This window comes from Solanum lycopersicum, chromosome 10, assembly GCF_036512215.1.
Source record: "Solanum lycopersicum chromosome 10, SLM_r2.1".
NCBI lineage: Eukaryota > Viridiplantae > Streptophyta > Magnoliopsida > Solanales > Solanaceae > Solanum > Solanum lycopersicum.
The window spans coordinates 64,151,996-64,175,609 of NC_090809.1; the positions used below are offsets into that span (position 1 = coordinate 64,151,996).

The 23,614-nt window shown below is 33.7% G+C and overlaps 3 protein-coding genes across 3 annotated transcripts; 1 reads left to right on the forward strand and 2 right to left on the reverse strand.

Moving 5' to 3' along the window:
* Positions 1-1,528: 1,528 nt before the first annotated feature.
* On the reverse strand, positions 1,529-12,255 carry LOC101249224 (two-component response regulator-like PRR73). Its single transcript, XM_004249531.5, has 9 exons — positions 11,992-12,255; positions 11,369-11,848; positions 9,226-9,387; positions 8,973-9,106; positions 8,559-8,720; positions 7,212-7,395; positions 6,735-7,128; positions 5,814-6,609; positions 1,529-2,138 (listed from the first exon to the last, which is right to left on the reverse strand). The coding sequence occupies exons 2-9, from the start codon at positions 11,712-11,714 to the stop codon at positions 2,124-2,126; spliced, it is 2,193 nt and encodes a 730-aa protein (XP_004249579.1). The 5' UTR covers positions 11,715-11,848; positions 11,992-12,255; the 3' UTR covers positions 1,529-2,123.
* Positions 12,256-15,750: 3,495 nt separating this feature from the next.
* Positions 15,751-19,475, forward strand: LOC101253641 (large ribosomal subunit protein uL4z). The gene is made up of 2 exons (XM_004249545.5): positions 15,751-17,335; positions 19,122-19,475. The coding sequence occupies exons 1-2, from the start codon at positions 16,226-16,228 to the stop codon at positions 19,233-19,235; spliced, it is 1,224 nt and encodes a 407-aa protein (XP_004249593.1). The 5' UTR covers positions 15,751-16,225; the 3' UTR covers positions 19,236-19,475.
* Positions 19,476-21,030: 1,555 nt separating this feature from the next.
* LOC101252449 (small ribosomal subunit protein uS12) lies at positions 21,031-23,078 on the reverse strand. The gene is made up of 4 exons (XM_004249628.5): positions 22,972-23,078; positions 21,629-21,784; positions 21,403-21,529; positions 21,031-21,318 (listed from the first exon to the last, which is right to left on the reverse strand). Exons 1-4 carry the CDS (start codon positions 22,974-22,976, stop codon positions 21,178-21,180), a joined length of 429 nt encoding a protein of 142 aa, XP_004249676.1. The 5' UTR covers positions 22,977-23,078; the 3' UTR covers positions 21,031-21,177.
* Between the last annotated feature and the right edge of the window lie 536 nt (positions 23,079-23,614).

Consider the following 23,614-nt stretch of genomic DNA (forward strand, 5'->3'; position numbering starts at 1 on the left):
ACATGAGAACGTAACGTTCATATATTTTTTATTTTTTTAAAAGACGATTAATTAAGAGAATATAAAATACCACTAAAATAGATAGATAGATATATCACATTATTTGACAGTATAAAACAAATTTAGCGAAAATTGAGAATCAATTATATTTTACATGATGTAATAAATAATTAATCAAATTTCACTTTGAAAAAAAAAAAATGAATATACATAACTTTGCCACAAAAAATGTAATTTCTTGAAAATGATTTTAATTTTCTAGATATCTATAGAATAAGAAATATTGCAATTAAACAAGAATGTGGAGCACCACTTATCCTCACCCACCTCCTACAACTAAGAAAGAAATATTAATTTTCTCTTATGCTATTTTATTGGTCAAGATAATAAAAATAATTTTTTGAATGATCCATTGCAAACTCAGTATATAAACTAACTTATGTGTTGCAATTACAGTTTTCTTGTTTTCACACATGCTCATCTAATTTGAATTTATGTTAAAAAAGTTCTATATTAAAAGATTAAAAAAATATTACTTATACTCAGAGTTTAAATAGAAAACCTTTAAAAATAGAAAATATTTACGACTTTATCAAAACTTTTTATTGATAGCGTTGTGATTAATAAAAATATGATACCTATATATATATATACCGTATGTAGGTACAGAGAGATTTGAGAACCTAAGATCTCTTTTTAACTTTAAAGAAAATGACTATTATCAAATGCAATCAATGCACATCAAATCATATTAATGATTAATTACACTAAACAAAACCTACATCAACACCCTATAGAAATGCACCACAGCATCGTTAACTATAATTAATTTAATATAAGTAAACAACTAAATAGAAATGGTCATACAACATAGAGAAAAATCAATTTAACATGGCTTGTGAGATTCTTGATTACCTAATAATAGAGATTCTTTGACCAAAATCTTGTTTATAAAACACTTAATAATCATTTCTCAAATAATTTTACCAAATAGATACTGTTTTCCCCTTAGTTTTGAGAAGTTCATAATTTCATAAAAATATTTTTCAAAACAAAGAAATTTTCTATTAGAAGTTTGGCTAAACACCCGGGCCAAGCACACGGATACCATTTGCCAAAATCACAAGTAAACTTGTACCTCAAACAAAAGCAATTTATGTAAAAGGTTGCTTTTGTTTGCATTATGGTATTCAACTATTTATAGTTCAAAGGATACACTGGGATCGCTACGAAATGGGATAAGGAGATATACCAAATAAAATCACGATACAGAGTCATCTTTGGTAGGAAACACTTTATCCCTCGTAGTAAAACTTCCCAGTAGAAATCTCGACTAGTTAGATGCCTTAAAGTCGATACCAAGTGCAAAATAATAACAAAAAAGAAATAACATAATAATACACAAGGTAATCAAATGGTATATATACCTTTTCTATCTCGAGGCTTACGCCTGGCCCTGTACGGTATAAAACGTCTCGCCTCGCCTCGCACCCGCCTTTTTAGACACTGCTCACTGTACAAGACACTATTATTATAAACAAACTTACTTGATGCATGAAAGATCAGGAAGTACAGTCTAAATGATCATTTACAGTATCGTTTGGGTTGTTTTTGCTCTGCCTGCCTCATAAAATATCCTCAAAAACACCTGGCTTCAGCTAGTCTCGTTCTGTTTTAGTATAAAACCGAAATATACAATTCAAGGAAGAAAGATTAACGCTACTACACCATTCGGATTCAAATGGATGGATGGTATAGCCATTTGACTTCAGCAAAATAACAGAGAATGCAATCTTCTTGATTGTTGCATGCGTTTTGCCGCGTAGCTTTTACGGCTTCAATCCATGTACTCATATCAGGTCAACCTCATTCCTTGTAAAGTTCCAACTCCCTATGTATAGAAGGCACTCCTATCTCTTTCTGAATGACTGCATGCAAGATACAAAAGGAATATTACTGGAACTAGAAATATGTGTGTTCCCCCACGATCAACTGTATGATGCAGAGAGGTAGTACACCGGCTTCAACTAGTTAGGGTCACTTGACTTGGAAGAAGATAAATCAATTCTCTTAAGATTTGGTCAAGAGGTTCAGAAGTAACAGTTCAAGTATTGCCTGCCTAATTAAAGTCCATTTGCCTGCAACATAACAGTTTGAATCACAACGTTAGTTATCAGTTTAATAACTTAAAACAAATAAAAGAACATAGAAGTGCAACATTTGGCACAAATATGACTTATTAGCATAGCATATTTGTTCTATACTAGAAGTACCTTCGCAACAGAAGACAGTTTTATACTTCATCCATGAAGCAAATGACAAGTGAGTTTAGATACAATTGTTGCAAACATGTTCACTTCCATCACAATTTACTTACTAACATTCCTCCTTCATCCCATTTCAATTTACGTGAATCCTTTCTTTGACTAAAATATTTCTCATTCCCAGGAAATCGATATTATTTCACACATTCTTTACTTGATGTGGAATTTCTTCTACAATATCTCACTTTCATACTTTTTTTTTTAATATCCCACTTTCATACATTTTAAGAAATACACATGACTGGATCATCCGATTCAAGAGGGAGGGGGTTAAAAGTGCTTACTTTTTATCTGGGAGAGCTACACTATAATTATCAAATATTCAAACTACAAGAATTTCGTATGAAAATTGTATAAGAAGAAAAAGGAAATGCAAACCTTGCCAAAAGACAGCTTTATGACTAGATGAACAGTGACAATATGAAAAATAAGTCTCTCACTTTCCTCTCTTTTTTCTTGCCAAAAATAACCAAAACTTATTCAGGAGCAGCATCTTTTCCTCCATCAACACAACCAATAGCCACTTGAATCGTTTATGCCCGACAGTGAACTATTAAGCTACACGCATCCCAATCTGCCACAGGTGAGCAAGTAGAGAAGCACTAACGACTTTCTAGGCTTATGGATTTAGACAGCTATACTTCATCATACTCCTCAGTTAATATGAACAAGATCTCCAATCTCCGTGGACGTTAGATTATTCCCAACATCAATGACTATCTTTGTATTAGTCAATTCCGACATATACTTTGAATACAGTGTATACAAATGTCCAACATGGAGAAAAATGGAACTTTGTGTTAAGAACGTAAATATTACAAAATAGAAATTCTTTGTAATATCGATTAGGCATAAATCCTTGTAATTTTGCAATGATTTGGAGTAGAAATTACTTTCCTTTCCTTTTATGGATTACGTGTAAATATTATTTAAGTTCCAACATGCTTGACCGAATGATAAAGTAATTTATTCCCAAGATCTCTTTCTTCTCTTTTCTTAACATTATGCACATTAAAAAGTATGAATGTTGAGCATTGGTGGGGGCAAGGCAGAAAGAATTATGAGAATGTGTGAAAACACTTGTCTTACACATCACACCTAGGTCTTTTTACGTGAACACTTTACTATGTATATTATTATGTTTCCCTAACGGTCTCCTGAGGCTGGAGCATACAAGTGGTATGCACCGAGTTTAATAACTTATAAGAACACCAGTGGAAGACTTGGTGAATATATCTTCCAACTGATCATTTGACCTCATGAATTTCATGACAATGTCTCCTAAGTGTATTTTTCTGCAAGAAAGTGTGGTCCTTCTCCATGTGTTTGGTTCTCATGAAGCACCAGACTCGTCGCAACATGAAGAACAACTATTTGGTGCGAATAAGTTCACAAGTTACAATAAATTATTATTTGATGCTCTTGCTTCTCACTGGATCTAGCAACCTAATTTTTTTCTTGATTTCCCAACGCAAATTACTTCAAAGTAAAATACAAAATGTAGAAGTCAAACGTCTATTAGAAGATAACCCTACTCAATCTAAAATCTGTGTACTCCGTATTTTCTCATGTCCTCAGTTCTCAAAGAATAATCTTCTTCTGAAATTGATTCTATGTTTCAAAAAATTATAGATACTTGAATCCCAATGAGTCGCATGGAGAGTCTATAAACTAACTTACAACACTCACAAAAAAGATAGACTATTGCATCCCAGTGAGTCACATGGAGAGTCCATTAATTAGTTTACAACATTCACCAAAAAGGCAATATCATCCCAAGTTACTGAGAGGTAATTCAACCTACCTACCAACCACCTATATCTTGCAGGGTCACTAAAAGGACTAATATGGACCTAGTAGAAGCTTAACATTTGGATCCATAAGAGTGTCAATGGGTCTAAAACAAGAATGTCTAGAGCATACTAACACTGGAGATGAAAATATCTGATCTGGACTGAGCGGCCTGAATACCAAAGAAGTACCCAATTTGTCTAGATCCATAGTCCAGAAGTGCTAAAAGAAGTGTTATTTCAATTCAGTAATGTGTAGACTAAGAAAGAGATAAGAACTCTCTAAAACAAAAATTGAAGTTGAAATTAGAAAAGATCTGTGAATTCCTTCAAATTAACGATTGCTTATCACCACCTATAAAAGGGGTAAGATTTACTATACGAAAACTAAACATATGCCAGGAAGTTATAAATGATTGTGTGCTACACGTGGCTCCTCCTTGACCTTAGTGAGATGCACTTATTGACATGAGTTTCTTATCCATATTACGATTTTCCAAATAAGTGAGCTTGACTTGTTGATTTCCTTGTTTGAATTATCATTAATATCCAACACTTCCTCTCAAGTCGGAACATATATATAAATCATACGCACAAAACTTCTTAGAAATGTTTTCACTCCTAGTCCTATGAGGAACCTTTCTAAAGATAGCTGGTAGTAGTAGCTTAGCTGAGCCAAAGGGTGTACGATAATTTCCTTAGAGATAACCTTCTCCAAAACAAGGTGGTACCTATTTCTAATTTTAGTTCTTTTATGAAAACTGGATTGGAAGCTATAACTGATGTTGCTTGATTATCACAATAAAACATTGTTTCTTTAATGTCTACAAACTTCAATTTTCAATGTACGTAAAAGGCTAAAAAATACCCTTAACCTATTAGAAATGGTTCAAAAATCCCTCCTTCCACCTATTGGCTGAAAAATGCGCTTAACATTTTCTTTAGGTTCAAAAATTCCCTTTAGTTAAGGGAAATATGACATGGAATTTCACTAAACAAGTGGTTGGTTGGTCCACATAATTCTTTTATCAAGTAAAAACACTCCCACCCAACCCAACACCTAAACGTGTTTTCACTGGCAATTTAGGCCTTTTCTCGTTCTCTTTCTCTGCTTTATTTTTTCAAAAAACAACTTTCAACTCCCAAAAAAATAGATAAATTGGTAAAACAGCATCTCATTGACTGGTATGCAGATGCATTGACCAGGTTACGACACCCACAACAAAAGCAAAGTTTTTTTTAAAGGTAACAATGGCATAGTCCAACTTCCTAACTAGCCTTTGGTAACTTTTAGGATTTATCATGGTTTCCCCTGATCTGATAACAGTTTACTGTTCAGACCATCAGACTATCAACAGGCTTCCAATCCATAACTATGTATTTACAGGTATCTAGTACATACTTTTGTTGTGAAATAAGATTGTGTCTTCATTGGGACTCAAAATACCAAGAAAATATTTTAGAAGTTTTAAATTCTCGTCTGCAAATGACTTTTTAGATATTTTTTAGTTGGATGATTCTCTCATGATCATTGCATGTAATAGCTATGCCATCTATATATACCAACAGATAAACAGATTGACCAGGTACGACAGTAGAATGCTGGGCGAACTACTTCAGAAGAAAGTAGGACTAGGACCAATCACCGCTGAATACAAGATTAAGATAGAGAATCTAAAAATGGGATGTCTCAATCTACCTTTTTCTTAAAGCATCTATCTTTCTTCTTCTGACAAAATTTGGTCAAGGCTGCTTCTCTGGCAAGTTTAGAAGGATCTGTCGTGTTTCCACAACCAATGCCGCTGGCATCACCACTTTCATTTTTGCCAGCTAACCCATTATCACTTTCCCCATTTGTTCCTCCAGCATTTATAGCTGTGAAGCTTCCATCCTGCACATTGCTTCCACGGTTACTTCCCGAAGCACTTCTGTTCAAACTGTGATACTCAGGGTTCCCTTCACAAGGCCTAGATAGAATGTTGAATGAAGCACAACTTGGGCCACCGGCAGTTAGTTTCTTCAATGAGAAATCTACATGGGTGGAAGTGCAATCTTGATCTACGTCATGGAAGTGATAATGGTGGTGGTGCTGATGAGGGTGCTGGATGTCAGTGAGAGAGCCTCGCAGAACAAGACTGTCTGTAGCTTGCATGTTACAAGGTTTAAGCTTAACTTGTGGCACTTGCTGATGGGAGATTCTGAAATCAATATTCACAGGCTTGAAAGCTGATGATGAGTGCAAACCCTTAATTGTTGATGTTGCTTCTGCCTTTTCTCTAGAAAGTAATGGTTCCTCAGAAATCTTGTTAGTGGTGGACCCCTTATCTATAATATTGATAGTTCCACTTGAGCTCGGATGTAGAAATTTCTCATCTGTATGAGTTGGAATATCACATACTGATTCTTTCTTGGCAATTTCTTGGCCATTATTAATTATAGAACTGCCAAGTGTAATCCCATTAGGAGTCCTTGTAGGGTTTGAGGATGAATTATACCTGCAAAATGGTCCACCATGGAGCAAAAGGTAAATTGCTGAAAGTGCCCCATCCAACAAAGGAAATCAGCACAGCTCTAATAAAAAGTTTAGAAAGAGCATAACTAGTAACTATTGTCTCCAAACCTTGAGAAAGCTGAAAGATCTAATCTTCTCAAAACACTAAAATCATCTTGAGCACCTTTTTCGGGTACTTTTACCGTTTGAAAACTTGGCTCTTTAGATTCACCAATGGATAAATTATTGATTTCTAATAACTGCACAGCTTTGTTCAACCTTCTACTGTTGGTCCGAGGATGAGCTGTCTCAGCAGTCACATCATGATATTCTGTCGATGGAACATTACCATCTAGACTTTCCTGGTGTTCATCCATCTTCAAACTGCTTGGGTTGGAATTTATTGCCAGCAGGGTCTTATGTTCTGCATCAACAAGTTCGACTGGAACCTGAATTGCATTTTCAGGTTGTAACTTCTGATTTCTAGGTATGCCCTTGAGGGAGGGTTTTTTTGCAATGTAATCTTCAATGGAACACATGATAGATACGTTTCAGTCAACGAAGAGACAATAAGCCAGAGAGAAAAAGATTAGAAATACTCATTACCAGGATGTTCTTCTTCTTCTTGGCATTTCCTTTTGGCATTTCTCTGTGCATTCTTGTAAGCAGCAATTTCTGCCTTTGAACTAACAACCTGTGCACAAGTGCTGTCTGGACACTCAGGTACCTGATTCAATGGAGAAACTGCCTGAGAGCTAACAGCTTCAACAGCTTGCTTTGTCCAGGAATTCTGCAAAATACAAATTCCAGACTCAGAAAAGAAATGTTATACAAATCATTCTGTACTTCTATGGTCTTTAAGCCTTGGAATTTTGATGCTTAACAGGGATATCATAATAGAACTATTATATTGAACGTAATGACAATGTCTCTAAGAAAAACACATTGAATTTTGGAGTCCTCCTTCCTTCCCCTAAGAAACTTAAATAAGCATTGTTTGATTGCTCAGACATATAAACTTATCTCTGTCACTGTTAAAGAATGACAAAAGTCCCACATTGGTGATTTATGAGATGGGTGGACTCTGTATCAGGCATGAGCAATCCTCATCCCTTTAAAGTAGTTTTTGGGGTGTGAGTTAGGCCTAAGACCTAATTTTACATGGTATTGAGAAGGACCTATCTCAACATGGTCCAGTAACCAATAAAAGGGCTAGTTCATTTGTTCATAATTTATAACTAACTCGAATATTTTTTATTTCTTTTTACTCAATTTCAGAAAAAAAAATAAAAGAATAGATAAAAAGAGGGGCAAAGTGTTACAAGAAAGAACTCTGTTCGATTTTCTAGTCCACCTATAAGAGGAGATCATATGAAAAACGTCAAAGAGAAGGAACAAGAAAAACCAAAATATTCTTACTCAAACATGAAGTACTGTAATTTACAACTCTTCTTTATATAGTAATCGATGGATCCCCAAAATTAAAATTGACCACCCACAAATGTTAAGCACTGAGCATGAGGTGGGGCGTTAAAAAATGACAAAAATTTCATATTGGTAATTAATGAGATGGGTGTACTCCTTCTAAAGCTTGCACTATCCTCCTCCCTTTGAGCTAACTTTTGGGTTGTGATGGACTAACCAATGGATTCTAACTCAAATGATGTTGTACAATTCTACCTCGTTTGTTTGCTGCAAGAGTTGGTGTTCTAAATGTGTCAGCATATGTCTCAGACTCTCATCTACATGTACAAATCGATAGAACCTTTCGGAAAAAGAAAAGGAAGTCATTTCAATTATCTAATGGTTCAAATAACTATGAAACAGTAGACCTAGCTTGTTTTCGAGGTTGTTGTTATCATGTGATCTTCTGCATGTAAATGAATGACAATAAGCTAAACGGCAGATTCTGCACAATGTGCTTTTATTTCTAGGGAATCCAAATGGCAATACCTGTGTGCCACTTCCATCCTCACTGCCTTTACCAACATTTAGGCCGTACCGCCCATTATCTTCCCCGTCATTGCTACCGCTGTTGTTTTCAGACTTCTCACTACTTTTTGATTTTATAGATTTTTGGGTTTGAGTACCGCTTTCGCTCCCGCTTCCACTAGACTGAGAAAATGAGAATGAATTAATCATGGTATAACACAAAAACACTGTGAAGAAAAAGAAATGGCATATTACACATAACGAAAGAAACAGCGAATAACTAGACAAACAGCCCACCAACAAGTAAGCAGACTCGATCTCCATAACAAACAATTACTGTATTTAGGTATATTGATGGACATCAATGCATCAGCCGTCCTTTTTACACCAAGACGCTAACAAGAAAAAAGGATATTGAGAGTGATGGTGTCTCACACTATGGCATCTTCTCCACACGTGCTGCCACAGGTTCTTAAGCTCATTCTTCCGTATAGGTTTTACCAGGAAGTCAAGTGCACCTTTTGACAAACACTTGAAGACTATATCCATTGAATCATGAGATGACATCACTGCACATGGCCCTTATCAGTCATCATGTGTAGCGGTATAACAGTATCAATTCAAATTAAACATGGCATAGTAAGAGTTTTACAATAGAAGAACTGGCAGAACAGCAGGGGTTACTTACTGATAACAGGAACAGTCTTGCGTGTGTAGTGGCTCATGATTTTGGTAAGGAGACCTAAGCCTGACAAGCAAGGCATTACAACCTCTGTCAACACTAGATCAATGTGATTGGTCAGGTTTTCCAGGATCTTCCAAGCTTGCAATCCATTGGCTGCTTCTATAACTGCAAATATCAAAGTTTAATTAGATAATAAAGACAATAAAGATGGGAAGAGAGAAACCAGACAAAAGATATTTACAACAAATACAGCAGATAGAAGTCAAGAACAGAAAGTGTAATAAAAAGGGAAAAGCATAGAGAACCACTTAGGAGAACTGTGGTAAAATCTCCGATGAACAAGTCACTGAAACTATGCACAAGTTGCTTTGACCAAATACCACAAAAATGAAACTTGAAACTTCATATTAAGTTGAAGTAAAAATATGTATCTATTTGAACACCATGATTAATGATTTCTGCTGTCAACGTACTGACAAGATTCATAATAGAAACAGATTAGATGCCCACGACCTATTTATATATTAATTTACACAGCCAAATTAACCTAGGGAATGGAACTAAGTTGCTACATAAGTAAAAGGATGTCAGCAACTATTCATGTAGAGTTGCTGCTGGCTCCCCTTCAAATAACTCTAAATACAAGATATGGCATGAGGTTAGCAGCATCTGAAATGAGCATAACAAGCCACACAATAAAGACATTTTTATTAATAAATCAAAATTTTATTGATGTCCTGGGGACTGGGGACAATATGCAATAAGTTGACAACTAGAAAACCTACATCAAAATATGCTTCTCTTAAAATGATAAACCAATCATCCATACAAATGGAAACCTCGTGGTACATAAAAAATTAACAAAAGGCATGCCAGAATATGCATAAAATCATATTTCATTCTTTCAAATGTTCTCCTATTTCTTTTCCTCCAAAGAACCCATATAAGTGCCAAAGGAGCAACATTACAAGTTTCACATCTCCTTCTCCTCCCAAATATCCAGCTATGTTTGATGTTCATCACTACCCATTGTACACCAAACGTGTCTAGGACAGTCTACCCCAACTTATCAGGTACCCTGCTATGTACCCGAGTGCTTACACATGAAGCACTAACTGATATATGATTTGGTTTGTTTTCTCACATTTCTACCACTAGTATTACATACTAGCCAGCATTCATGCAAATAAGTGGAGATTCCTAGGTGCTCTAGCTATTCATGCTGCCGTAAACGAAAAATTATGCCACTGGACTCGTGTGTCTACTTGTTCAATTTTATAGAAGTTTAAGTGCCTATTTGTGCACACTCAAAGTTGGAGGTTATAAATGTGAAATGAGGTAAAGTTAAAGGGCATATTTATGTATTATGCCAACTATCTATAATTGTTAAAAATGTCAGCAGTGAAATTTTAGTCATTAGAAATCAAGTATCAAAATTTTGGCATAAGGAAACTAGCACCAGAACACATGAAACCACATCTTTTCATCTATATCAGAAAACATGAAACGGCATATTTTCATCTATATCAGAAATTTAAGATGGTTTTTCATCTTGATTGATATGATTTTTACTTCATATAGTCCGCCAAACTATACTCATCTGCTTTCTTTAATACAAATAGTTATTTGTGCTTGTAATTGTTTTCCTTTGCATTACACATTTATTTTTTATTTTCTTTATTAGTGTTTTCTCCATTAAACACATAATTCAAATCTGTTTTGCAACTAAATCTCCAAAAGAGGTTGGTGCTCGTTAGGGCTTTTCGCTTTTGACTACTCCGATTTTCATCAGGTTTACATCCACTTGCCACACCACTATGCATCAGGTTATAAAAATTCGGACAAATATACGGTAAATGACACCTCAAACTCCTACCTTTAAGTACCCATTGTCATAAGTAATATCCGATTGCTCTGCAAATACTCATAACCAGAAATTAAAACAAACTCAGATGTACAGTCTGGCTCATCTTTTTGTCCATCGTATTTGATTCTTGCAAGCTAGAGTTGAATGGACAAAAGGAAAGGCTGAAAGCTATGCAGATACAAGGACAAGCTAGGTGTTTATCAAAATAGATCAAATGTTATCTATTTGCTAATAGTCCATCAAGCTAAACCTCAAACAAGACAAAAAAAAAGAACAAACCTTCGTAATTGCAATTTCGAAGTAAAGCGGAGACAACGTGTCGTGTAGAATCATCATTCTCCACCAGCAGCACTTTAACGGAGGTGACATGAAGAAATTGTTGCCAGCAGACTGCTGTAACTTGACAATATTGTTGTTCTTGCAATTTCAAACCTCGTTGAGCTTGCAACGTGATCTCCCTCCCTCCTATCTTGTTATTACTAATCATATTAATTTTCAACTCATTATCCTTAACTACATTTATCCCCTCATGAGAAATTCCAATTCCATCTCCGATAACCTTTTCCTCATCCAAACATTTTTTGTCTTCATCGCCAACGATTTTCATTGAAACACTCCCTGTCATCCAGATCTAAAACTACTGATGATAAGGAAGATGTCACACAACATAACCTTTCCTAAATCCTTGTCAACTAAAACAAACTCCGCATTTCTTCTTCTTCAGAACCACAAATTCTTCATATATATACCCTATCATACCTATTACACATCAGAAACGTTAAATCAATCAATTAAATAGCAAAAATCTAAATTAAACCTAATCTAGTGTAGTTTCAAAAACAGATAACTACAACAAAACAATACGATAATCGAGATACGAAAACAATACTATTAAATCTTACCTTTAAACAAAATTTCATCAATACAATTAAACCTAGTGTACTCATCAGAAAAGCACTCACTAAAATTGCTTTTGCCACCGGAATTCCGTTAAACCGAGCAAAAAATAAAGCAACGGCGTCATGAAAATTGAATTGAAGCTATAATTAGCGATGAATTTTGCAGAAAATTAAAGATAAAGTTGAGATTTGCTTTATCCAGAAAAATACAAGAGGGCTTTTTGCAGGAGATTTTGATTGTATGGAACACTTTACTATATCCACGGAAAGTTTAGGCGGAACGATTGTAGGTGATGACGTGGATGAAATGTAGGTCCCACAGGCGCCACGTAGGATGAGATTGTTCCACGTCAGGTAGAATCTAAAGAAGGAAGCTCGACGGCTGCTGCCGAATCGCGACAGATTTTGTTGGAAAACACGTGGCAAATGATGAATATCTTTCCGTTTCAATTTATTTATTTAAGATTGATTTACGAAATTTAAATAAATAATAAATACATCTCTATATAGTTTGCACGCTCCTTGAAAAGTAATAAATTTAAAACAAATTACTATATTACTGCCTATTAAAAATAAATATAACTCATCAGAAAAAAAATGAATTAATATTTAATGGCAAAAGCAAAATAAAATTACTTTTTGATTTTTCGAATTGACAATTAAAATTGAACAATTATGCTTAATATATTAAATAAGTTAAAATAAACAAATGGATTAATACTTTTAATTCTCGTAAAACTAAGCTAAAGATATGTTGACGGTTAATGATTCATGACAAAATGTATGACTATTTTATCCAGCTTTTGGTTATAGATATTAGGTAAACGTGCAATTATTTATGTCATCATATATGTGTTTTTGATGAAAAAATTATTCTTCAGGTAAATGATAAAATAACTTATCACAATATAAATTATCTCGAAATAATTAATTTTGATATAACTTATTTCCAGTATATAATGTGAAAAAAAAAAAAGAATTAAACCATTAACAAAAAGAAATAAGAGAATTTTTTTAATAGACGGAAGAAGTAAAAGAAAACGTCAATGTCAGTTTCAGTGTACTTTGCCAGATGCCAATAGTAAAATGAATAGACGGTTCTGACGGCGTCTAAATTTTGTATGTAAGTTACACAAATACCCTTTGAGCATTGAGAAAATCGTGTGGCTAGGCAAAAATATCTGAAAATATCTACATGGATAACGGGCTTTTTCATACATACACGAAACACAGGAGAATTTTCATGTACCTAATTGTCTAATTGAATCACAACCGTTGAATTGTCAATCATCCATTTGTCCATCACCATCAAAGTTCTTATGTAAAAATTTCTACTACTTTGACAGATAATTATTCTTAGTTGAAAATAAAAGAAATTATTATTCAACATACATTATTTAGGTTATTGAATGTCACATAACATTAATGCCATCGTCAAAATTTATACGATCAAATTCTGATCTTCTAAAAGAAAATAATCATTTTTATGTTTAATAGTATGCTCTTATCGATTTGGTGGTTATATATATATATTTTGTTGAGTTCGTCATTTCCTTTTTTATAATCGAAATTCAATATAGGTTGTTATTTTTCCTACAAGCATCTATATGCCAGTTGCCAGTTTTATTGCTAGGTATATAGTAATAAATTTTATTCAAATATTTAACTACGATCTGTTTCAATTAAACACATAAATTTCTAATAAGATATTTTTATATGTAAATTAATTTCAATTTTAATTTTTTTATTCATATATTTAATAACATTTAAAGAATTAACTATCGATAACATGATGTTTGACCATTAATAATAAACAATATTTCTAAAATTCCAGCACCACATTAGTAATCTTGAAATCACATTACTATAATTTGTTAGCGAAATTTAAGTAATATATTTTTCTTTTATTACAGATGAACTTGGGTGTTGTTTTCTTTAATTTTAGATGGTTTTGTATTTTGACTATTTTTTTAGAAAGATATAATTTAATGAATAAATTGATCATATCATCATTGGCCATGTATATAAAGTAGGCAATATGTCAAAAAAATTGTTACTAGTGCTTCTTATCAAAAGACACATTAAAATTTGAATAACTCATATTTGGAAAATCTAATTGATTAACGACTTGTCCGTTACAATTCTATTATCCACCTTATAATTTTCTCTAACTTTTTAAAAGGAAAAACGAAAAATAAATCTAATAACACAATTCTTCGGAGTAATCCAGTGGTTTGGTCTTGAAACTTTTATATTAGAAGTCTCAAGTTCGAAACCCTTTGTCCTTGAAAGCAAGGATTTGCCTTTTGAGTCAAACTCGTATCCACTGAGCTATTGCATAGGAGCGTATTATTAAACTTATTAATTTTTTACAATACGATAATTAATTGTTCACGATCTAATTACACTTATCATTATTTTCAAGATTAATATAATCAATAATTTATCCAATCATAACTAACATCACAATCATAAACACATGACATAACTAATAAAAAAGTTTAGTCAAATACTAAAAGACAGAAGCATTGCTTGTTTACCTAACTTGTGTCTACGTCAAATACAATGTTTAAATGTATAAACATAGCTTCAATTAGTTCAAACCTCAACAAGAATGGAGTAAAGTGGTTTCTAAAATTAAGCAATTTTTATCAACTTTTATGATTTCTTGTAAATAAAAACATTCAATTATTGTTATTTTTATTTACAAAGTCAATCAACTATTTTATAGGTAAAATATCGATAATAAAACAACTTTTAAACTACAAATAAAATTAAAAGATAATTCTTTAAAAAAAATAATAACTAATAATTGAGTAATCGTATATAAAACAGACAAAGACATTAACCAAGTATGAAAAGTAGCTTTGTAAACATTAGCATTATCAATTGTTGGCACCATTTGCCAAACGCTAACAAACAACTTTTGCTAAAAATACAATAATGACAATATGTTTCCCAAACTTTGCTCACCTTCAATGTATTTTATCTACTGGAATAATTATAAATAAAATATTCATTCGATAAAAATTTATCATTCAAAACAATTTAATTATCACTTTATGATTTATTTTCCCCAATTTATATGACATATTTCAAATTTCAAGATATAAATAAGTTTATTTTTTAAATAAATTTGCATATATTTTTTAAGTTTTTTGGATTATCAATTATTGTGATTTAAACTATTTTTTGCGTAGTTTATAAATATGTAAATTTCATTTAGAAAAATTAAATATTGAATGGGCAAAATCTTGATCAAATTTAAATTGTTTGACTCTCGAATAACGAAATATGTCACATAAATTGGAATAGGCGAAAAATATACCAAAGGGCAAGCAAGAAGCATGTTAACTTGAGTCTACTATCTTTCTGTTCATTCATTGTACAAATACAACAAGTTGTCATTGTCTTTATATTTATGGCTCACAATTGAATTTAGGCATACTACCTAAACATTTACACTAATAACAATGATAAAAAGATATTAGTCAATAAATATTAACAACAAAATGTAAACATACACTTACAAATTTAAGAGGAGGTCATTTTTAAACTGTCATGATCTATTCCCTTTTGCCATATCAAAATATTCATGCTCAATCTCATATCCATTCTGAACTAATGGCTTTTTGTCAAAGAATGCATATAAATATCTCACACTAAACTAATAATTTTGTATTAAATTTCAAATTAGATACATCAATCCTTTAGATACGTTAATACTATATAAATACAAGAAGAGAGGCAAGTTAGAGTGACAACATGTATCTTTTTGATAATATACACATGCATATTTGATATCAGATGAATTAGATGAATTTTGAAATGCAAATTCATAAGAAGAGAGACGAGTGAGAAAGGAAGATAGTTGAGCGAGAGAATAGACATGCAATAAGAAAGTAGAGAAGCGAGTGATAAGGTCAATATATCTCATTTATATGTGAATCACGATTAGTTATAATGTATTTGAAACAAATTTCATCTAAGTAAATGTGGTATGGAAGGTAACTCGTATTATTATCCGATTAATCGGAAAATGGGTAAGTGAAAAAGATCTTATTGGGTTCTAAGCCCAATAAGTGTGCTTTCTAAGTCCAGCCCAATATTTCTAACCCTTCTTGTTCCTCTGTTCTTTACTTATATTTGTACATGGAAGAAAACCTAGCTTCTGTAAGGCCTCACTCTGTTCTTCTACTCTCACAAACCCTAGCAGCACCCCCCTCCCCCCCCCCTAATGGCTACAGCTGCTGCCATCCCCACCACTACGGTTCAAGTATTCGAAAATGACATGGCTACTGACGGCGGTTCCGCCGCTATCCCTCTCCCCGCCGTGATGAAAGCTCCGATCCGTCCTGACGTTGTAACCTACGTCCACGCCAATATTTCCAAAAATGCACGACAACCTTACGCCGTTTCGAGAAAGGCTGGTCATCAGACCTCTGCTGAGTCATGGGGTACTGGTCGTGCTGTATCTCGTATCCCCCGTGTTGCTGGTGGTGGAACTCACCGTGCTGGACAAGCTGCTTTTGGTAATATGTGTCGTGGTGGTCGTATGTTTGCTCCTACACAGATCTGGCGCCGTTGGCATAGAAAGATTCCGGTTAATCAGAAGCGTTATGCGGTAGTTTCAGCTATTGCTGCTTCCTCAGTTCCTTCACTGGTTCTTGCCCGAGGACATCGTATTGAATCAGTGCCAGAGTTACCTCTGGTTGTTTCTGATTCGGTTGAGGGAATTGAGAAGACTTCTAATGCTATCAAGGCACTAAAGCAAGTGGGTGCTTATCCTGATGCCGAGAAGGCGAAGGATAGCCATGCTATTCGTACAGGGAAGGGTAAGATGAGGAATCGTCGATACATTTCCCGTAAAGGTCCATTGATTGTGTATGGAACTGAAGGGGCTAAGTTGGTTAAAGCCTTCCGCAATATTCCTGGAGTAGAAATTTGCCATGTTGAGCGTTTGAATCTCTTGAAGCTTGCTCCTGGAGGTCATCTTGGACGGTTTGTTATCTGGACGAAATCAGCTTATGAGAAATTGGATGACATTTACGGGTCATTCGATAAGCCATCTCAGAAGAAGAAGGGGTACTTATTGCCACGTCCAAAGATGGTGAATGCTGACCTTGCTAGGATCATCAACTCAGACGAGGTACAATCCGTTGTGAGACCCATTAAGAAGGATGTGAAGAGGGCAACATTGAAGAAGAACCCACTTAAGAACCTGAATGTGCTGCTGAAACTCAACCCCTATGCAAAGACTGCAAAGAGAATGTCTCTTTTGGCTGAGGCTCAACGCGTCAAGGCCAAGAACGAGAAGCTTGACAAGAAGAGACACCAAATAACTAAGGTATGTCCTGCTACACTTTTTTCTAAAGTTGTGGACTTTGATACAAAAACCTAGATACTTGTGTAGTTTTACTCTTCATTGTTTAGTTTAGTACTGTAGTGTTAAATCTTTAGTGATGGTACAAGAAAATCAGCTGATTTACTTACATGAACTAATAATACAACAACAAAACCAATATACCCGTATAACCCATAGTGGGATGTTGAGAGGGTATAATGTAAGCTGACCTTACCACTACCATCTTGGGTGATAGTGATCGTTTCTGATAATCGAAGTACCATTAAACAACATACATAAACATATTAAGGGGTCGTTTGGTGCGAGGGATAGGAATAAATATTCCTGTGATAAAAAATTGCCCTGGGATTAAATTTTGGTGTCTTGTTTAGTTGACATGTTTGGGATAACTTATTCCACCATTTATATCATGGTGGGATAAGTTATCTCCAGATGGGATAACTTGTTCCCAACCAAACGACCCCTAATTATTTGACCATAGTCATGACATTACTTTTGGGTTGTTCCTGCGTTCTGCATCCCCAATTTCATATAGTTAACAACATGTTTAAGCATGCTAGGGAATCTAATAGTAAGGTTTGTTTTGGAACTGAGGTCTTGGTGGTTCAGTTGCAAAACAATGCATGAATGGTAGTCCTAAGAAAGGAAGTCTTGAAGGTTAGGATACTGTTGGATTAAGTTTTAATTTTTATTAGTTATGGGATGTTGCGGGACTCCCTTTGTCCAGTTTGTTTGGCTTGATTTTGAGTACAGAGTCAAATTAATTTAGGCATATTTGGAAATTATCCTCGTCTCACATTATTGATCGTTTTTTTTACTTTGCACGCCTCTTAAGAAATATTAATTATCATTTTTGACTACAATCTTTGTTTAGTAAAAATATTTGTTCAATTTATGTGTAATCTCCATTATTAAGTATTCAATTGCAAATGTCAAATGAGTAGAAAATATAGATAGACACTTGGGAATAAACTAAATTAAAATTTATCATGTAGTAACAACCATAGTCGGGAAAAATAATTTTGCTTTGAATTTTTAAAACGACAAATAATTTGAGAAACTATTTTCAGTAAGCAACATGAGTTGAGGCGGTAAAATTTGCATATTTAGGAACTACATTAAAGTAATATTTAAGATTGTAGTGAACAATCTTAAATATTACTCCTTCCGTCTCTATTGTTGCTTTTTCTAAAAAAGTTGTCTCCAATTATTTGTCGTTTTAGAAGTTCAAGGTAAAATTAAGCCAAGACAGTTTATTGAAGACTGCAAATTCCTTGATTACAGGGTGTTATTACTTGAAGTGTTAATTTAGTTTTTTGTTGATATACCAACATTTGCATACTCATTTCATTAATGGAGATGCACATAATTTTTGAGTAGATATTTAATGGAGAAAGATCATAGCTTAAATATAGATATGATTAAAATAGTAAAAAATTCCTCCGAATAAATAAATATTTCTTAAGGGGCGTGTAAAGTGAAAAAGCGACAAATGATTGGAGACGTAGTGAATAAAAAAAGTATTTGATATAATTATGATAAAATAATCCAAATATTGTCCAAATACTCGTGGCATTCCATAATAAATGAATTTTTGGGGTGTGACATTCCAATATAAATGATTTTCCAACTTTAACTTTTCTCTTATGTAATTGATATTGGTTCGATACTGATTTCACTAACATCTCACAACACACTTTTATGTTGTTTTGAAACCTGAGTTTGGTTGTGCATTATGTTACTCAATTTTCTTTTTCATATTTGACAGGAGGAGGCATCAGCTATCAGAGCAGCAGGCACATCTTGGTTCAAGACAATGATTTCAGATTCTGATTACACCGAATTCGAGAACTTCACAAAGTGGCTTGGCGTTACACAGTAACTGATCATTTTTGTTTTGAGGTGATGTTAGAAACTATTTTGTTTACTTGTTGGTTCAGTCTGATCTTTTTGGTTTTGATGGTCCAAGCTGAGATTAAGTGGGGAGGAAACTATATCCTCAAGTTACTTGCAAATTCTTCCCCTGACCTTATTTTGTTGTCAAGTTCCCTTTTGGTTGACAGCTTTATCAAGAGATATGGTATTAAGTATTATTTGGCTCCAACATTGGATGCATGACTTATTATCGATTTCCCCACCTTCTTTTTATATTTTCCTCCATTAAAGCAAATGCCCTGAGCTTCTTTTCCCCTGAAAATCATGGATAGTAGTGGTAAAGATATCGTTTCGATTGATGAAATTTGAGTATCAACTAATTTGTGTCAATATTTACAACTTTTGGTCTAACCAACAGCACAAATATGTTATGTCACTATCTCTATTCATATTGAACACATGAATGAAGTATTGCTACTCATTAAATACTTTTGGTTCATCTTTTAGAAAAGGCATGTTCACAATGAATGTTTTAATGAGTTTTTTTAAATGGTTGAACTTATTTACCTAATGGATGTTTCAAAATAGGATAGGTTATTAAGGAAAACGTAGACAACTTCCGTTCAATTTGATTAATTTTTAAAGTTAAATTAGATCAAATGAAAATATATATCGTTAATTATGGACAGATGGAGTAGGAAAAAACTAAAAGGGGAAATATGGACAAGTAATTAAGAACAAATCGATTATATAACATCCCACACGAAATTTAGAGTACGTTGTTCATCATTACCATCAAAGCATCTCACAATCAAATTATTGTCATAACCAGGATCCTGGGGACTCACAACATCATTAAAATTTAAACCAGTCATTAACATAAAACTCCTCCAACCTAATACACATTTTGACACCATCCACTCAACCCATGATTCATCATAATTCTCATGATATACCCCCTCTACAAGAAGTAACGAACTAATTGGCATGTGTTCCCTAAGCATACCCAACTGTTTTTCTTTTTTTGATGACCGTCGTGTATCCTTTTTCTTTACTTTCAGTCGGATATCTCAGTTTACAAAATGTATATAACGTATCATGACAATGCAAGTTCCAACAATTCTTAGCTTTACTTTAGTCATACCTTACTTTACAAAATGTATAGGATATTTTCAAGCCCATTAAAAAAACAATAGACACGAGTTATAGTTTATTAAGTCATCTTTATTAATCACACAAGTTATAGTTTATTTAGTGATCTTTATTCAGATTAGATATTTTTTCAAGAGTTTGAGTATTTTTTTTAATAAAAAAAATGACTTCTTTAATGTTAAAAATATAATGAAAAATAATTATCAATTATAATAATAAATTCATAAAGTAACAATTATTTATTTATGCTAAAGCCATATCTAAAATGGAAGAGGGAGTAAGATATGTCCATGCTAACGTTACTCCTTAACAGATATCATTCTCAGATCCCTCCAGAAATGAATTCAAAATGCTTTTCACTCTGCTTTCAACTCACATAAAATTTATCTCAACTATATGTAAATACATTTAAGATAAATTTTATTTATTTAAATATAGAACACGAAAAATAAGAAAGTAACCACTCACTCCTATGTAATAGCTTGCAAAACATACAAAAAGATAATTGACAAGACAAGTATAGCGAAACTCGATCCAAAGGATATACCCCTTGATTTTGCTGGCCCAAGTTTCAAAGTTAGAGACCTTCAACGTGAAAGTCTCAAACCCAAACTAGTAGTCCACTCCAAAGGATCTTAATTTGAACATACTTTTTAAGACAATAAATATGAACTTCATAGAATAATTGAAATTCCAGTACAATACCTAGGATCAAAAACTGTTTGTTCACAAACTCAACAAGATTAGCTAATAGCCTGTTACATCATGCTTGAAAGTATTTTGGCAAAAAGGACAACCTAAGATCTAGGCTTCTCTTTCTTCTCCTTGAAAAGAGCCAAGAGCGAGACACCAGAAACCTTCACAACCTTGAACCTGACACCAGGAATATCTCCCACGGCATGTCCCTTACGACCAAATCCAGCAATCAACACTTCATCCTGCAATGTGTCAAGGGTCAGCAACAAGAAAACTGAAAAAATTTGAGAGTGCCTGAGAAAACAGGAAGGAAGGAAGGGACATACGTTTTCTTCAATGTAGTTCAAACAACCATCATTGGGGACAAAGGCAGCAATCTTCTTCCCATTTTTGATGAGTTGAACCCTAGCACATTTACGAATGGCAGAATTCGGCTGCTTAGCTTCAATACCTCTGCACAAACATTCCAGCAAGTTTGAACATTAGAGCCAAGTGTTAATTCTGCATGACTTGGAGAATAGTGTAAGCATAAACAGAATAAAGTGGACCTACATCTTCTCAAGCACAATGCCTTTGGCATGGGATGACCCAGCAAATGGCTTCTTCCATTCGTTCCCAAGATGGGATTTCTTGTAGGACTTGTCAGCCCACCTTTGTCTTCTACGGTGGGACTTCAGCTTGCGTCCAGCTCCCATACCACGTGTCTTCCTGCAAAATTTTGCCCACAATGACATATATAGCTTATATGAGCAAAATAGCTGAAGATTTCCTTTAAACAAATACCTTCTAAAGTATACAGAACACTGCAGATATGACTTGATGCTATACCATGATAAATCATAGGAATCTAAAATGAACTATCATCCAATGCAACACAAATATAATCTTACTGGGCACTGATCTTACCTCTCAACCACAAATGTGTTAATCAGTAGCTTAGGGTTAATTCTTCATACCTTATCAAAAAGAAATTTGGCAGAATACATTCAGACCTCCGAAACTTGACACGTTATATTAGTGCACACCTAGAACTGTAGGTTAATCTAATTACCCCCTTAAAGTTGGCATTTTAATAGCCTTGACCCCCTTTATTAGCCACCTTGCATAGAAACTATTTAACTATGTTGGGTCTGTGGGAGAGTAAATATATGGTGTTACCATATATTTACTCTCCAACGCGTCATATATTCCAAATATTTGAAATAAATTTGGAGATTATTTCAAATAAGTGATTGTTTATAAATGTCTTGAAGCTGATTTCTTGATCTCTCTTCATGTTTATTTCTCTAACCAGCTTTGAGATATTATTACTCTACTAATGTAAACCGTGGGAAACAAAGTGGGACACTTCTAACTCAATTTCAATCCCTACATTTCTTATTATAAATTCTACAATTTTACAATAAAATAGGGATTTTCATGGTGATATTGTATTCAAAATCCAGTTTTTATTTATTCCAACAGTTGTTTCAATGAATCTAACCCAGATTTGAAATCCAGACTAGCCCCCAACCTTACACTGACAATTTCATGCCATTCTTTTTTCACCTAAAAATGCATTATGACATAGGAACAACCAATTCAATCTGCCATTTTTAGTTCCAGCGATCTAACGTAATTAAACACTCTCCATATCTACCACTTACAAATTACAATATCTACTACTTCTAGATATTCGATACTCAAAATTTCTCAAACATTCACACATATTTTAGTAGCTCACCATCATTCTCATAGAAAATTCACTCGGTAGAATTAAGAGCTCAAATCGAACAGCTAGAGTCAGATTCCCATAACCAAAAACAACAAGAACAAAACACTCTTTTACTGTTTACTTCCATAATAATTGTGAATACGTAAATCAAAATGGAAGCAAAAAAAAGCAGAAACCATACCCCATGTTTGCTGAGTGACAGAGAACTCCGACTTCAGCTGTAGTTTGATATGTTGCTGATGAAGAGAGGCAGCAGACAAATAAAACCCTAACCGGTCTTATAATAGAGTTCTGGGATTGGGCTGCTTGATAAGGAAGTTGGGCTTTAACAAACTTTGGGCTTCTTTCTAAGGCCCATAGAATGTGGCTTTCATGACTTGAGTCACTAATTAGAGATTTTTATCTTATTTTTTTTTTAAAAAAAAGTGCAAATATGACATAAATATTAGAAATACTTGTAAAATTAGCAATAACATCTTAAGAAAATGTTACTAATGAAATATGTATGATTAGTAGATAGTAGCTTTTTGTTATCTTTATTTCAATTGATTAGATGCTTGAACATTCGGAGATTTTCGTAAGTTTTTTCATTCATAATTACTAATAAAAACACTATTCAGAAGGCAAATGAGGCAGACAAATGATAGTACAATATGCAAGTGAGATGATGGTTATTCCTCTCAAGACAATTATTCTTGCTTAATTATTCCACATCCATCATAAAATGTTTTAGATTGCGACCTCTTCTCCAGATTTCGCTAATACGAAATGTTTTGTGCAACAGACTGTCCTTTTTATTCGTATGATGTTTTTTTAAATAAATT

Coding starts and splice junctions, on each gene's coding strand:
- LOC101252449 (XM_004249628.5), bottom strand. Junction 21,530..21,628: donor GGCATTGTGCTTGAGAAGAT/GTAGGTCCACTT, acceptor ATGTTTGTGCAG/AGGTATTGAAGCTAAGCAGC. Junction 21,319..21,402: donor TGAACTACATTGAAGAAAAC/GTATGTCCCTTC, acceptor GACACATTGCAG/GATGAAGTGTTGATTGCTGG.
- LOC101249224 (XM_004249531.5), bottom strand. CDS start 11,714: ATGACAGGGAGTGTTTCAATGAAAATCGTTGGCGATGAAGACAAAAAA. Junction 9,107..9,225: donor CAAGACTGTTCCTGTTATCA/GTAAGTAACCCC, acceptor GGCCATGTGCAG/TGATGTCATCTCATGATTCA. Junction 6,610..6,734: donor GATCTTTCAGCTTTCTCAAG/GTTTGGAGACAA, acceptor ACCATTTTGCAG/GTATAATTCATCCTCAAACC.
- LOC101253641 (XM_004249545.5), top strand. CDS start 16,226: ATGGCTACAGCTGCTGCCATCCCCACCACTACGGTTCAAGTATTCGAA. Junction 17,336..19,121: donor AGAGACACCAAATAACTAAG/GTATGTCCTGCT, acceptor CATATTTGACAG/GAGGAGGCATCAGCTATCAG.